The sequence below is a fragment of the Sardina pilchardus genome, chromosome 23 (assembly GCF_963854185.1).
Source record: "Sardina pilchardus chromosome 23, fSarPil1.1, whole genome shotgun sequence".
NCBI classification, from domain to species: Eukaryota; Metazoa; Chordata; class Actinopteri; order Clupeiformes; family Clupeidae; genus Sardina; species Sardina pilchardus.
Genome location: NC_085016.1, coordinates 28148357 through 28165445, shown reverse-complemented (window position 1 = coordinate 28165445; position 17089 = coordinate 28148357). Strand labels below are relative to the sequence as shown.

Below are 17089 nucleotides of genomic sequence, written 5' to 3'. Positions count from 1 at the left end.
TTCTATGCAGTCACCAGTAGGTGGCGAGAACGCTTTAAATTATAGTCAATGTACCCCATTGTCTCAATTTGGTTTACACATGGCCACCGCAAGAATAAGGTTAAAAAAAAGTATTGTTGAGCAACTGAGAGACAATCATTTTGAACACTTCCTGCACTGTAACAGTGGTTGCTCAATCTGAAATTATCTGAAAGTGAATTATATTTAAATACTTTAATTCAAGACTATTCCTTACTTGTGAGAGTTGATATATAGGATCATTCTACACCTGTTTGTTAAGATATAAGGGAAATATCAGTCATAACATATAGACGTCATAGAGTCATCTGATTCTGACACATACACAGAGAGAGAGAGAGAAAGAAAGAGAGAGAGAGAGAGAGAGAGAGACAGACATGCACAGATAAATGCATTTCTGTCAGACGAAACTTGCCATTTCCGTGGCAAGACACAATAGAGGATGTACCTTAAAACAGCTTCTGTGTTTCTGAGTCTTTCTTTCCTTGCAATACATGCATTCAAAGGTGGGTAATATTCTATTTTAATTTATTGGATCCATATTTGAGAATCGTAACCCCCAGAATTTGAGCTAAAGTGGTGAAACAGATGTTTAAGGGCTGTTTAAGTTAATCAATTGTCATTACCCGACATGACTTGTTGGTGCTTTTCCACATCATGTTAAACAATTTATTTGTTGCGTATTATTATTATTATTATTATTATTATTATTGTTATTATTCTCAATCGATCATTTTGGCTAGGTTTATATTCTAAGAACGTATTTTGTGTCACTGATCTCATTTGGCCTTCTCTTCACACAGATAGATGTACAGAGAAATTGGAGGGAGACTCCCATACCATTACACTGAATTCAGCTAGGCAAAGAGGCGATAAACTAATCTGGAAATGCAATGATACAGTGATTTATCAAAGGACAAATGACACGGTCCAAACTTCTGTGAATGTGGATGAAAAAGGATCTCTTTCTCTCACAAAGCTAAACAGTTCAATGTCTTGCACATACAAAGCTGAACATCATGACAGCCATAGGAAATTAATTAAAGCAACAACAGAAACACTCTGTGTGCTCCGTAAGTATTCAACCCTAAATGTAATTTGGCAAAAAAAATCTAATGTTAAAGCAATGTTTTATGGCCTATCGTGAGAGGTGGAAGTAATGAGGAAGCGTGTGTGTTGTAGCCAGGGCTCCGGTTCCAGAGTTGGCCGTGAAATGTTCCTCAGCAGGTGTGGCGACCCTCCACTGTGAGCAGGAGAGCATCGCAAGATTCACCCTCACTTGGGTCCTCAACAACAAGGACCTACAAGAGAAGAGGAACCCTTTTCAACCCAATCAGCGTGGAGAAAAGGATCGTTACAGATGCAGACTGAGCAATAGTCTCGGCAAGCAGGACAGTAAAGAAGTCACCATATCATGTGGAGCACCTGGTAAATAACTCTGTGTGTGTGCTTGTGTGTGTGTGTGTGCATGCGTGGTGTTGTATTATTTCATATCATGTCATATAGCTTACTGTTTTCCGTAAGTCATTGCTAAAAGGTCATTGCAAATTTAGAATCTACAGAGCAGATTCCCTCTGTCAAACCAAATGGCATTATTATCAACTTTAGTCAGTAATAAACTACAGACTACACAGTTACAGCAAGTGCATTAATCTGAGAGAAATCAATTAATTGAAAGGGAAGGCTATTCTAAACTAAGATGATTTTGTTGAAAAAAAAGAATGTTTTGTTTTCTTGTTTTCTTTTTGTTTAGATTATTTGTTTGTCTCCTGTTTTTTTTTTTCATGCGGGGTCTCCATAGTTGTACATGGTCTAGCGATACATTTATTTTGAGATGCTGGCCTTCTCTTCACACAGATAAATGTACAGAAAAATTGGAGGGAGACTCCCATACCATTACATTAAATTCAGCCAAGCAAAAAGGAGATGAGCTTGTCTGGAAATGCAACGATACAGTCATTTATCAAAGGATCAAAGAAAAGGTTCTATCTACTGTGAATGTGGATGACAGAGGCTCTCTTTCTCTCACAAAGCTAAACAGTTCAATGTCTTGCACATACAAAGCTGAACATCATGACACCCATGGAAAGTTAATTGCAACAAAAACAGAAAGACTCTGTGTGCTCCGTAAGTGTTCAACCCTAAATGTAATTTGGCAAAACAAATCTAATGTTAAAGCAATGTTTTATGGCCTATCGTGAGAGGTGGAAGTAATGAGGAAGCGTGTGTGTTGTAGCCAGGGCTCCGGTTCCAGAGTTGGCCGTGAAATGTTCCTCAGCAGGTGTGGCGACCCTCCACTGTGAGCAGGAGAGCATCGCAAGATTCACCCTCACTTGGGTCCTCAACAACAAGGACCTACAAGAGAAGAGTAACCCTTTTCAACCCAATCAGCGTGGAGAAAAGGATCGTTACAGATGCAGACTGAGCAATAGTCTCGGCAAGCAGGACAGTAAAGAAGTCACCATATCGTGTGGAGAACCTGGTAAATAACTCTTATTGATGCATATGTGTGAGTATTAGATCAATTACAACTAGGGCATGCAAGCAGCTGAAGTATTGTTCCATATCAGCAATTATACTGTAGGAAGCATGTTTATTTGGAGGAGACAATGTTTCCTTGGACCTTTACAAACTCATGATAGATTGCTGAAATGCTTTGATATACTGGATTATTCAGAAGATTTGATTCCTATGTAACTTGACTTTTAAAGTGGGATCAAATAAAGTATATCAAATGTCTGTACATGCATGCTTGTGAATAGGAATACGGGTTATTGCAGTATGTGGAGTTGCCTTTACAGGCACGTTGCTCAGTGGTCACTCCTCTTTCTGTCACAGTTGTACATGTAGTGTGCAGCTAGTATTGCACAATATTATCATCTCTTAAAAATCGATTTTCTTGTGGTCTTCACTGGCAAAGAATATTGGATAAATAGATTGAAATGTTGGATAGAAGTTGGAATGTACAGCGCCCTCCATAATTATTGGCACCCCTGGTTAAGATGTGCTCTTTAGCTTCTAATAAATTATTTTTTTTCCCCAAATAATATAGGATCACAATGAAAAAAGTGTAAAATCCAACCTTTAATACAAGTGCATTTATTTAGAAGGAAAGAAATCCCTCATTAAGAAATAATTATTTTACATCAAATCATGTGTGCCACAATTATTGGCTCCCCTGATGTTAATGCTTTGTACAACCCCCTTTTGCTAATAAAACAGCACCTAATCTTCTCTTATAATGTTTCACAAGATTAGAGAAAACAGAAAGAGGGATCTTCGACCATTCCTCTTTGCACAAAATCTCCAAATCATCCAGCGACCTGGGTCCTCTCCTCTGCACTCTCCTCTTCAGCTCACCCCACAGGTTTTTAATGGGGTTGAGGTCTGGGAACTGAGATGGCCATGGTAGGAACTTGATACGGTGTCTGGTGAACCATTTCTGTGTAGACTTGGCCATATGTTTAGGGTCATTATCTTGCTGAAAGACCCAGTGATGACCCATCTTCAGCTTTCGGGCAGAGGCCACCAGATTTTGATTTAAAATGTCAAAAAGCTCTAACTTTGTATCATCTGACCAAAGCACACAGTCCCAGTTGAAGGCCCAGTACCGCTCCAGACGTTTGTGCTTAATATATGATTTTGAGTGAGAAAGGTTTTTTTTTTTCGTGCATGCCTTCCAAACAACTTGTTGGCATGTAGATAGGGCATGATGGTTGTTTTGGAGACTTTGTGACCCCAAGATGCAACCATTTGATTTGCAATTCTGTAACAGTGAGTTTTGGAGATTTTTTTATTTCTCTTACCATCCTCCTCACTGTGCGTGGTGGCAAAATAAACTTGCGTCCTCTTCCAGGCTTGCTTACCACTGTTCCAGTTGTTTTAAACTTCTTAACGATTCCTCTGACCATAGATATGGGCAGGTATGTGAGTGGCTATTTTCTTGTAGCTATTGCCTTACTTGTGAAGGTCGACACACATCTGCCTTACTTGAACAGTGTGTTCCTTTGTCTTTCCCATGTTGAAGAGAAATGGCCTCTGTCACGTCATATTTACAGCCCAGGGAAACAGGATGTTAAGAATTACTATTTAAATGTTCCTACATACTCTGATTGACTTTGTAAACTACTGTAGAAATGACAGAAATGACAGAAATACTTTAACTACATTTATTTCCTAGGAATTGTTAGGGGTGCCAATAATTGTGGAACAGGTGATTTTATGAAGATTAATTATTTCTCAGTCAGGGATTTTTTTCCCACTCTAAAATTCACTTGAGTTGAGGGTTACATTTTTCTACAATTTTCAGTGTGAGTATGCTTCTACAATAAAAATTTTATTTATTTTAAGGCTTTTAACGCATCTTAACCAGGGGTGCCAATAATTGTGGAGGGCGCTGTATTTCCTTGTAGTTTGGGGTAGCTGGTGAGGAAGTGCAGTTCTTTTTTATTACAGTACACACAAAGCCTGTTTTCTTTAGGCATCCAGGTCTGCCTGCGTCTGCCTACTGTTATTGCCAGGCTGTTGTTGCTGAGCCTTTACATCATTCTTTCTTTAAAAGTTGGTGTGTCTTACCCTTTTTTTGCTAATTGGCATTCTCTGTTCAGAGTCAAATAACTTTGTTTTTCTGCTGTGTCTGTTCAGTAAGTGAGATATTTATTCTTATTTCTGGGTGTTGATGATTTTGTTGGGATTTATTCTTTCAAGAGGGTTGGCAGTGTCTGTCTTCTTTGATTAATTTTGTAGTATTCAGTTTAAATCAAGAAAAAAGTATCCCATCATCTTGCTTTCATTCTTCTTCTAGTTATTTCCAAGATTTGTCTGAATTCTGTAGGTTTGGTTCATCTGCAAATGTCTGCAAATATTCAGGAGCTCAAGTGAGGCATGGCTTGAACTAAACATACTAAAAGTTTTATTGACAAGGCAAATGGTTACACATGCAAAAAATAACAACAATCACTCCCCCCCGGCACCACACACAGACACACACACACAAAGCAGCAGCAACAACAACAACAACAACAACAACAACAACAATATTTGTGCTCAGAGAGGCATTATGTTCATTCCTTTCCCTTTGGTCTCTCCTAGGTTCAGATACTGTAGGGAACAAGCTGATCTGCATTAAGAAACAGGTGATGCTAGTGGTCCTGGCTGGACTTGGATTTCTGTTGCTGGTTTTGACTCTGTCACTCGTGATTGTAAGCTGCAAGAACTGTGGCCAGCGAAAGAGGAAACACGGTGAGCCAGTTCCCTTCTCTTTTTGCGCAATCAGGAAATGTGGCCCACGTGTTTTGGCACTGCTTTCCTACCGATCTTTCTGAATGCATCAGGGGTGCATTTCCCAAAACCATAGTTGCTAACCTGTTGGCAACTTAGTCAGTTGGAAATGGGAAATTGCATGACAACCTACAAAGTTGCTAAGTTAGTTAGGAACAATGGTTTTGGGAAACGCGCCCCAGGCTATTAAGATCATAAGAGAGGTTTCACATCACTATTGTCTAACGTGTAACATACCTAAACAAGTCTCTCTTGCCTAGTCACTCTTTTATTAATCCCACCAGACAATGAGGAGCTGAGGCTTTGTTACCTCAAGGACACCAGCACGGATCCTCAGCAACTGAAACAAGCCATTGGGGACAAGGACCATTGCAACATCCAGACCCAAGAGATGGTCCCCGTCCCAGCTGCCTGTCAACCCAGTTCCGAGCCCCAACCGGCCCCAGTGGAAAATGCCCCAGGAACACCGGGAACGTCAGGAACACCAGGGACACCGGGAACACCAGGAACATCAGGGACGCCAGTCCCACAGCCACGTCGGAAGCTGAACCTCATCCCAAAGTCCTAGGACTATGCCAGTTCAGAATTGTATATAAAATGTTTTTGTCGCATTTATGGCATTTTGGGTTGGAATGTTAAGTGTTGTTCTATGACGATAATAAGAATAATGAAAAAAATATGAATATGTGAATATGTCCAACCATTCTTTTTACCCATGGTTACATCACCTCACCTCAAAGTCTACATGTCATGAAAGGAAATATGTTGTATGTTATACTGTATATGAAGCACCTTTACAAGAAACCAAACTAAAGTTAACATTACTGACCATGTTTTGTTGGTGCATAATGTGTTAGCCTTTGACTGCATTTGTTTTCATCAAGCTCAAATAAAATACTAACACAGATAAAGAAGAGTGGATGTAAACTCTGTATCAGATTCACACAGCAAAGCATATGGACTGGTAAAAATGTTGTTTTACACCTTACCACTTTCAAGCCACTATGGGCACAGTTTTAGGTCAATAAGGATCTGCTGTTGACATCTGGACATTACTGATGGTTGCATGATGTAAAATCCCACATGAAGCTTATGACCGGAAGAAACTGAACTGACTCCTCATAATTCTAAGAACAGGATTTCTTAGGCTCAACATTGCAATACAACAACCCCTCTAGTGGGCATATCTGAAAAGCACATTTTCTCATATTGCATAATTCATTTACAGGTTATTCAAAGTGCTTTAAAGATACAGAACAGAAATAAAATATTAAAAAGCTAAACAATAGGGGGGAAAGTAGGTTGACCAAAATATTAAAGAGTTTGTAAGCTACTGCATGTTGTGTTCTTAGGTTTCTGATACATCTTGAACAGATTGATGAAAAGTTTAACATAAAAGAGATAGAGCCATTCTAGTTATGTAGCTGAAATGAATACATTTCATAACCATATGAACATCTGTTTCATGTGAACATCTATAAATATTTCTCATTACAGAACTCTACTCATAAATAAACTTTAGGTTTATAGAAGGAAAAGAGAAAAGACGGACAACTGGTGCTGGATTCCACAGTGTAGTTATTCCATGATGAAAACAAAAAAGTTATTTTACTATCTCTGCAAAATGTACATAGCACTTTGGAAAAAAGGGATCCTTCAGAGAAGGAAACAGTGTAACAATTCCCAGGGCACACATCTCTCTACTGACAGGTGGGAAGAAAGAAAAGACAACCGCCAATCTTGAGAGTTTTATTTAGCTTAGATAGAAGTTTGAACAATTATCATTACAACAATATTTGGTCCTTCTTAAAGGGATATTGTGTAGGACTGAGAACATTTCATTGTGAAATTCTCCAATCTAGCGGTTACGGATTATATCGCAGCCTGTAGAAACTACGGAAGCCATTGCACAACAAAACATAATGGAGCTTGGGATCACAGTTCACAAATGGAAAATATCATCTTTTCCATAGCACGTGAATGCGAGTGCATGGCTTATTTTTCTTCTCTGGACAGCCTTCAATTATGTTTGCTCAGCCAGTATGCTATAGAAAACATCAACGCTGATGGCTCGGACAACTTGTTAAATTCAGGCCTCATATTCACAAGGATATTTTTTTATGAGATCAACTGATTGTTTTCATCTTCAGTAAAGATTTTTGAATATATTTTACAACAGTTTTTTTTGTTGCTTTTGTAAATGTTTTTCCAGCATTTAGGGAGAACTTAAGATGATGGCAGAGGACATACCTGAATGAATGAACTAATAAGTTCAAACGAATCTTTTGTGTAGCCTTTGCGAATGATACCTTATTGAAAATAAATAAATAAACAGCTTCATGACGTACCCAAACGACCATCTCGAGTCAATACCCCTCTTCCGTCGCCGGGTGCAGTGGCGTGCGCCTGTAATCCAAGTGTCTGGGAGGCTGAGGCTGGCGGATCGCTTGAAGTCAGGGGTTCGGGACCGCCGTGCGCTATGTCGAACGGGTGTCCACGCTAAGTTTGGTGCCGATATGGTGATCTTAGGGGAGCTTGGGATCACCAGGTCTCCTAAGGAGGGGTGAACCGGCCCAGGTCGGAAACGGAGCAAGTCAAATCCCCCGTATCGATCAGTAGCGGGATAGCACCTGTGAATAGACGCTGCAGTTCAGCCTGTCCAACACAGCGAGACTCAGTCTTTTGCGCACCAAATAGCTTCTATTACGTGTAACCATTGAGTGACATGACTGCCCTGGCTGGTTACTTCCGGGTAAGTTCTGTTTACGTTTTAGTTGCTGCATTCACTTCAACCAGAGCCCCTTTAGGGAGAGCCGGTCCACTTCCTATTAACTCCATTGTACCGGATTGTTCCTGCAATCTGTTGAAATTCCGCTAGGGACGTTGCCGAGCAAGTGATAAATGAATTGTGGTCTATGGGGCTAAGCGGCTAGAACTCGTTTTTTTCACAGTTGACAACTTCATTTCTTAATGTACATTGTCGTAGTAGCTACCTGAGTATAGGTTTTCCACTGGAAATGCAATAAAAAGTCACTCATGTCCTTTCTGCTTTTCATAGGATGGGCCGTTTTCCCTGTAACATGCTAGCATTTAGCTCATGGATGCTCGCGACACTCGCGACCGATTACGACCGTCGTGAAGCTGAACTTTGGCCCTTTCCGAAACCAGCCCCTAAATCCTAACACTACACACTTCCACTTCGTTTGCGCGTTCACGCGAGGGTCCGCCACATTGGCCCAATCCCAATGTCCGGACTCACGAACTCACAGACTTTGGTGCGCGTTCTCGCGAAATTCGTAAGGGTTTAGGGCTGTCCCAATGTCGAATTACAACGGGCGGGAGGGTTTGAGTACAGACTTACCGAGCCCTTTCCGTGAGTCTGCATCGGTGCAGACTTAACCTAAGGGAATTACCCACAGTTCAAAGTGTTGTGACGTTTACCGCGGAGATCATCGAAAAATCCGGAAATGAAGGTAAACAACAGCACGCACGACACACGTGCAGTGCAAATGTTAGCAACGTCTTTGTTAGTAAACATCGCCAAGGTAGCCTACATGTGATCTCGTGAAGTGCTGTCCCAATCCCAAATACCTATCTGAGCCTATGTGGCCTCACACACTCACTCACTTAGCACCTGAGATCAATTAAGTCTGTGAGTCTTTAGTTCTTAGTCTTTAGGGCTGACATTGGGATTGGGCCATTAAGTATCATCCGAAACGAATTTTGAGTCGAGTGAAGTGCCTAGGGAGAGGGGCTACCACACCTCCAGGAGCAAGTCAGCATCGATGCTGACTTGAAACGCAGGTGCAACCGTTTTCAAGTGTTCGTGCAGCTCGTGTATCTCCCTGCCAGTTGCTTTTTGGTCCGTATGACAGCATTTACAGACAAAAGCGTGATTTAAGCTACATTGTAACAACTCATGTTCAGTTTGATACTCAGTAAAATGTGCAAGATCGTACAGAAGTAGGCTGTAATATTTGAACACATGTGCAGGTCGCATTAACAGCACTTTTATAATTTGATGTTAAATAAAGCATAAAATGCAACTCCTCACTCATAGTAATGAAAGGAGAGAAGAGGGATGTATATCCTAATACATAGGGGTGTCCAGAACATCTTAATTGGCGATTTAATATATATTGGCTTCATAATTTCTATGAAAACGAATATGACGTCAACTTCCTTCTCCCTTCAAGCGCATCCGAAATGTAGCGCTGTTTTAACCCCCTAACCCTTCAAATGCGAGTGTTCTCCGCACCCACGAGTGAACTTGAAAAGGAAGTTCACTCGCTAACCGAGTCGAAGTGAGTAGGGACTGGTTTCGGAAAGGGCCCTTCTTTTAGGTCTATGGCCGTAAAGTGGTTCGCTTGTGTCACGTGACATGAAAACTTTGAAAGGGTTTTTAGGAATAACAACACATATTAAAAATGTTATTGGTCAGCTGATTGTCAAGTCAAGTTATCCTGCATCGCATGCATTAATGCAATTTTAGGAGAAAAAATTATATAACGACAAATGTGGTACTGGGGGGTTCAGCTCCATTGCTACCCATTCATTCATCACTTGCTCGCGATCGCCCTCTAGTTGCAGTACCATGCGGAAGTATTTCGCTAGTGGTCCTTCTCCCCTTATTAGACATTGGCCCTTTCCGAAACCGGCCCCTAAACCCTAGTCCTACACACTTCCACTCCGTTTGCGCGTTCACGTGAAGGGTGAGTCAAATCAAGTGCCATCCGAAATCAATTAACCCAAGTGCTAGTGGGTTATAAAACCCTTAAACATCGAGACAGCACCGATGCTGACTTGGCGAGGCTGTGCACCAGTGAAAGACGTCGTCATGGAGGACAACGTTTATAAATGTTAGTTCCGAGTAACCGTAGGTGTACATGTGTTTTGCTGTTTTGATGACCTATTATGCTAACAATCGAACGTCGCCATGTACAAATCAAACATTTGGTCGTCGTTTTTGTGTGTATACAACAAATAATCATGCTGTTTGTCGGGCAGAAAATAGACTTATAAATTAGAACTGGCCGACAGCTGTTGTCATACGTAGCGTAATGGGATAAGTGTCGGACTGCGCGCTGATAAGATCAGGAAGGACGGGGTTCGATGCCCTGCTGTGATTATGATGTGACAAATATTTTTCGAAGGTAATGAGATTTGATTACGTCGTTTCTCATAGTGTAAGTTTTTTGGTTACAGGGTCTGCAGAAAAAACCAAACAGCTGATAGTTCTAAGAATGCAGCATGATGGCCTCTTCTTAAAAAAAAGAAATGCCACAAAGCAGGCTTGGGAGTAAGTGCGTGTGTGTGTGTGTGTGTGTATGTGTGTGTGTGTGTGCGTGTGTGTGTGGTTAATATTACACATGCTGCAAATTTAATCATTTATCTATCAAAAATATACAGTAGGCTATGGATGAATAATGACCTTGTACATTCCCTATTGCTGAAAAGGTTCATTGTGAAAGAGATGGGGTTGGAGGGGGCCATCACAGAGAAACAGGTTGGGAAAAAATGGGAAAACCTGAAGAGCAAATATAAGGTAAGAACGTATCCAAATATTATGTTACAGCACATTGTAACACTTTTAACATGCAACTGTTTGTTCTAGTCCCTAAAAAAGCCCCCAACTGGGTCTGGGACTGACCAGGGAGAGGAGACCGCAGCATCATGGCCTTTTTTCCAGCTGATGCATGAGGCATTGGGGTCTAGGCCGGCCATAAGCCCTCCGGTCCTCATTGCCTCATGCCTCCCTAACCCCGCCATTTACCCCGACCCCGGCCCCAGCTCCAGCTCCAGCTCCAGCAACCCTGGCCCCAGCTCCAGCTCCAGCAACCCTGGCCCCAGCTCCAGCTCCAGCAACCCTGGCCCCAGCTCCAGCTCCAGCAACCCTGGCCCCAGCTCCAGCTCCAGCTCCAGCAACCCCGGCCCCAGCTCCAGCAACCCCGGCCCCCCACCCAAATCCCTACGGCCTACTCTAGGCAAGAGGAGGCCCCCATCTGATGTGTATGATTATCTGGAGATGGAGTCGCAAAAAGAGGATGAGCGACACCAGCAAAACACGCAGCAGACGGAAAGACTGCTGGATTTATTTGAGAAGATGGTTAAGAAAATGTAGTTTGGTTTTTTTCTTTTTTTTTTTAAAGTGTAAAGAAGTTTAAGTTGTGTTTAAGGTTTTTGTTTTTTGGATCTTGTTTTTTGGATTTTGGAAACCTCATTTGTGTCCTTAATAAAGATGAATCTGTTTTGACCTGGAACAGGTCTTCACAAATGTCGCAAGGCTTCAATGTTGTAAAGCGATAAATCCCACAAAACACTCAGACAAATGACTGTCAACAAATTCCAGAAACACTTGAATGTTTGCAACAACTTTTATGTGCTGTGAAGAAACTAAGGCTCAGTCATATAAATCAAAATACCCCGACACATCCAAAAAATAATCACCAATAATTGTGCTCATGCAGGTGCTGTGGTAGATGGCCAACTGCATTCATTAATGCAATTCTGTCTCTTGTGTGATTCCCAGATCTTTCTGGTCCTCTGATGGGAGGAGCAATCTGGGGATCAGGCTCCGGCATCTCAATGTCCTCCAAGTCATCGTTCATGCTGAGGCACAGATTGTGGAGGAATGCACAGCAGGCAATGATGTCTGGGGCGAAAGCTGGGCTCACCTCCAGGGCCTTCGAAAGGGTGGCTCGCCAGCGTGCCTTCATCATGCCAAAGGCCCTCTCCACCACTGATCGAGCCCGGGCATGGCAGACGTTGTACTCCTCCTGAATCCTGCCTCTCAGGGGATGCTTGTATGGGGTCAGGATCCCTATTGGCCTCTCCAGGCAGGGATATGCGCCATCACCCAGAAGGTAATATCCTGCTGGAGGATACAGGGCCTGGTGGAAGATGGGACTGTTGCGCAGGACCCTGGCATCATGCACTGACCCTGGATAGCCCACAAATATGTCCAGGAACCTGCCCTTTGCGTCACAGACTGCCTGCATCTGGATAGAGGGAAACAGCTTGTAGTTGAAATAATCCGCTTGGTGCAGGTTCCCTGGCGCCCTGATGCGTATGTGGCATCCGTCCATGGCCCCAGCTACATGGTCGAATGCTGGACTTCTTGAGAGGTCCATGAAACCTTGGGCCACATCAGGCAGATCTTCTGGAGATGGCAGGGAAATTAAGATTGCCAGCTTGCCCTTTATTTCCCTGCTCACCCGGTGGATCATGTCATGAATAGTGCTTTTGGGGATCCCAAATGCTCTGCTCACGACCGACAGGGAAAGCCCATGAGCCAAACTGTACAGGAACACCAAAACCTCCATGTCCTGGCCCCAACCATGATCCTGTGGACTGGCAATCAGGCGCATGAGGCTTTGTGCTGTCGCCCTGGTGACACGGAAGTCCCTCTTCAGACACATGTCTGGATTTCCATACAGTGCCATAATTGGGGTGTCAGCATTTAGGCACATGTATGGACCTCTGGCTTCCTGGTGAAATATACACAAACAACAGATATCTGTACAAAATTGTGAAGCTTACAGTTGTTTATATTTATATGTTCAATTAAATAAAAAAGGTGTTAAAACACAGTAAGTTGTATGATGATGCATGAGCTTCTGGAGATGAACACAGGAGTTGACCCATGTTATTGTTGACTTGTGCCCACTGCCACTGCTCTACCTGCCTGTAGGCTATTGTTGTGTTGTCATGGAAATTCATAGTCAAGTAATATTTAACATGACTACAATGAATGTTAACTGTATAGTAGTAGGTCAATATGATAATACCAGTATATGTCAATATTAGCCATAAAATGTCACATCGTCTGGTAGTACATTGGTAGCGCATTCGCTTGACACGCAAGAGTTCCGGGTTCTATTCCCGAGCGTCATTTCCAATTTTGCCGATTTTTACTGCTAGCATGGGTATATGCCAAATAATGTTCCTTCTCTCTTCGACTCAACAGCGCACAATGTACACTCTCACCTATTGAGCGAGCGACATGCGTTCAATCCCGCGCCGCTCCATTATCATGGGAGTCAATCGTTCAGTAAAACATGACTATCAAAAACATCTTGAAAACATCAGAATCAAGTGGCGCACATGGTAACGATGCCGCATGCTACGCCAGCGGCCCGGGTTTGATTCCACAGCAATGTTTTGGAATTTCACTTCATATGACAAATTATTAGGGACGGGCACAAGAACACCGTGAAATACTTCTAATAATAATATTGTTGCAAACATAATGCGCCGTCACAAATCTCTTCTATGCAACACGGGTGAGGATTGCAGAAAACCTCACATCAAAGCCGGCCAGACACTACGCTATGGGCTAAGAAATACAAGGCACAAGTCATACACAGGAAATGCCTACCTTTTGTTGAAGCATCCAAATCATGACATGTCTTAAACGTCTTCGTCTCCTACAGGATCTTTTCCTTTCTTTCGCCAACATCTGGTGTATGAAAACAGCTGTTGCAGCTCCCGCGAGACACTGGTTTACGTCCATCTTGCGTCAGTTCCTCTTCCGTCTACTGTAGGGACGTTTGTCCGAAATCACCTGCCATACTTATACCCTTCCCCATCACGAAGGGAACTCGATTAAGCTGTGAGGGTGACTCCCACCGGAGTGCACTTCACGATCAGGTGGTAGGGAGTAGGGATCCGTTTCGGAAAGGGCCATTCTCTGCTTCAACCTACGATTCACACACCTGTAGCCACTCTTACTTATGTGTGTCAGTATAAAACCCGGAAGTGACAGTCAAGGGTAGGCTCGCTTTCGTCTCATTTGGGTGTCTATCGGTGGGGAATAAGACCGGGATCCTGGTGTGAGGTATGTTGGTTGAACCAGAGCCCCTTTAGGGAGAGCCGGTCCACTTCCTATTAACTCCATTGTACCAGATTGTTCCTGCAATCTGTTGAAATTCCGCTAGGGACGTTGCCGAGCAAGTGATAAATGAATTGTGGTCTATGGGGCTAAGCGGCTAGAACTCGTTTTTTTCACAGTTGACAACTTCATTTCTTAATGTACATTGTCGTAGTAGCTACCTGAGTATAGGTTTTCCACTGGAAATGAAATAAAAAGTCACTCATGTCCTTTCTGCTTTTCATAGGATGGGCCGTTTTCCCTGTAACATGCTAGCATTTAGCTCATGGATGCTCGCGACACTCGCGACCGATTACGACCGTCGTGAAGCTGAACCTTCTTTTAGGTCTATGGCCGTAAAGTGGTTCGCTTGTGTCACGTGACATGAAAACTTTGAAAGGGTTTTTAGGAATAACAACACATATTAAACATTTTATTGGTCAGCTGATTGTCAAGTCAAGTTATCCTGCATCGCATGCATTAATGCAATTTCAGGAGAAAAAATTATATAACGACAAATGTGGTACTGGGGGGTTCAGCTCCATTGCTACCCATTCATTCATCACTTGCTCGCGATCGCCCTCTAGTTGCAGTACCATGCGGAAGTATTTCGCTAGTGGTCCTTCTCCCCTTATTAGACATTCTCTGGTTGAACTATCGTTTGTCTAACACGCTGATGCAGGTCTTCACATTTCAATTCTATTTCTTAACAGTTGCCGGTTTTCCCCTTGTCTGTGTTTGGCTGTGGCGTGGGCATGCATCGCTAACAGGACAACGGTATTTTAAGATAATTTATTGTTTTCATGCTGTGTTCAGTGACTTGCCGTGATTTCAATGTTTAAATTGCTCTTTTTAGATTGCTGCTGCGTCCGAGGGCTACGAGTTTGTTTGTGCGTGCTTAATTATGTGCTAAGATACAGGTACGATGCATATGTCACCAACTTGCACACATTATAAGACCAGCGAACTAAGTATGCGTGTATGTTGTTGCTATGGGGTGATGCTAACGTTGTGTGTGTATATTCACAGGAGTTTGCCATTGCTGTTTTGCCTGCTTATTAGTTTTGTTTCGTTTCTTTTTGTTTCTTTAGCATCTTGCAGCTGTATGCAAGGTGGTGTGTTGCCTATCGAGGTTTGAGTGGGTAATGAGAGGATTCAGACTGTATTAGGCCTATGTGCTTTCCTACTGAGCTCTGCTTCCGGGTACTGGTTGGTCAAGTAGCTTGTGCAACTGATTGTGGCTTACATTCCTCCCTTCTATCAACAGGAGCCGGTGAACGTGGTACCAGTGTTGTGGGGTTATTTGACGGGGGTTACTCTTCTGCACTGCTTGAGGTGAATTAGAAGTAGACCTAATGAGCACCTTCACATTTATTATGAATTGCTGTGTGTGTGCCTGCGTGTATGCGATGTGATTCTAGATATTGGAGCACTGGGAGTGATTTGCTGTGTTGACCTCCCCTCCCCCACTTCTCCAGGTAACTAGTCACTGGTCCAGTTTTCCATTAGTGAAATTTAGTGTCATACAATTGTGACAGCCAGTACCTCGGTCTTGCTATTTACAACCTGTCTTATGCTTGTTTTAGAAGCTTTTAACTAGAATATCGTATATTTTTGTAATAAAGGCATACTAATTATTGCTCTGTCTTTGATGCCAGTTGATTTAATAAACATTGCCCATTCAATTGGAATGCACGTCTCTGCTTCATCTTTATATGCTATTCACCTGTATTGGGGAACCTTGAGTTAACCGTAGTTCATACATCTTAAGGTGCAAGGCCTTAGGTGGCGTAGTCTGGCATCTTGCCATAAACTATGTAACATAGGGTTACAAACTGGCGTAGTCGGGCAGGATTGTATTGTTAACAGAGACGAGCATTCCAGATTGTGCCTCTTGTTGTATATTTTTTTGTGTTATTGTTTTGTGTTATTGGATTAGTTTTATCAGCAGGCAAAACAGCAGTGGCACATCGGGGGACTCTCCAGGGCACCAGTTTGCAGATTCACCTTCCAGGCTGTGCAGTGGATTAACCTCTTCGTTCCCTTTGAGTGACCGGAGTCATGTCTGAGGAGGTACAGGAACTACAGGACATGGTTCAACAGCTGCAAGCTGAAAATGAACGCCTTAGGCAGAGCCGGACCCCTAACCAACCTGGCACTAGTGGCCAAAGGACTGATGGACTTTTGTCTAACCCTGTTACTGAACGGATGTTGTATATACCTAGAGAAAGGAAGTGTCCAATATTTCGGGGGAATTCTGGGATTGGGATTGAAGAATGGTTGGAGGAGGTAAAAGCTAGCATTAGGGCTAGACATTTGAGTGGGGTAGATGAAGCATATTTTATGTATGACCACCTAGAGGGGGAGGCTAAAGATGAAATTCGATATAGAGGCAAAACTGAAAAGGAGGACCCGGGTGAAATAATTTTGATTTTGAGGGAATTGTATGGTTGTGCTAAGTCATATGTTGAGCTTCAGGAGAGTTTCTTTTCGCGTAAACAGCTGGAGGGAGAATCTTTACAAGAATATTCACATGCCCTCTGTTCTTTAATGGATAAGGTAGTGCGATGTGCTCCTACTGCTGTACCAAATTCTGACGCACTGTTACGCGACCAATTTATTGAATATGTGTACGAACCTGCGCTTCGTAGAGAGCTAAAGCGCCTGGTCCGCCAGTCCCCCCGCTTATCCATGCTTGAAGTTCGGGCTGAAGCCATTCAGTGGGAACGGGAGGGTAGGCCCAGTGAGGGTGGGAGGGGGAGAAGCTACTCTGTCCCTTCACTGTGTGCGTTGCACTATTCAAGGCCCTCACATAACGTTAAGGTGGCCTCATCTGGTCAACCTAGTGTAGAATTGGCAGAACTTAAGGAGATGCTATTGAAACAGCAACAGCAGATTAATCACCTTACCCAGAGTATTGCC

At 42.8% G+C, this 17089-nt stretch overlaps 2 protein-coding genes and 1 long non-coding RNA gene across 4 annotated transcripts; 2 read left to right on the top strand and 1 right to left on the bottom strand.

The window, feature by feature from the left end:
* The first annotated feature begins 445 nt into the window (after positions 1–445).
* LOC134071084 (hepatic and glial cell adhesion molecule-like) lies at positions 446–6212 on the top strand. 2 transcript variants are annotated; one of them, XM_062527665.1, is made up of 7 exons: positions 446–524; positions 822–1091; positions 1201–1446; positions 1876–2145; positions 2255–2500; positions 5110–5259; positions 5583–6212. In XM_062527665.1, the coding sequence occupies exons 1-7, from the start codon at positions 461–463 to the stop codon at positions 5864–5866; spliced, it is 1530 nt and encodes a 509-aa protein (XP_062383649.1). In that variant the 5' UTR covers positions 446–460; the 3' UTR covers positions 5867–6212. The 2 variants fall into 2 exon arrangements, with proteins under 2 accessions (XP_062383649.1, XP_062383650.1); XM_062527666.1 differs by lacking the exons at positions 1876–2145; positions 2255–2500.
* A 5529-nt stretch (positions 6213–11741) lies between these two features.
* Positions 11742–12740, bottom strand: LOC134071031 (putative nuclease HARBI1). The gene has a single exon (XM_062527596.1). It carries the CDS (start codon positions 12738–12740, stop codon positions 11742–11744), a length of 999 nt encoding a protein of 332 aa, XP_062383580.1.
* Positions 12741–14868: 2128 nt separating this feature from the next.
* Positions 14869–15710, top strand: LOC134071390 (uncharacterized). The gene is made up of 3 exons (XR_009937060.1): positions 14869–14944; positions 15024–15087; positions 15435–15710. It is a non-coding gene; the product is annotated as an uncharacterized LOC134071390 (long non-coding RNA).
* Positions 15711–17089: the final 1379 nt, after the last annotated feature.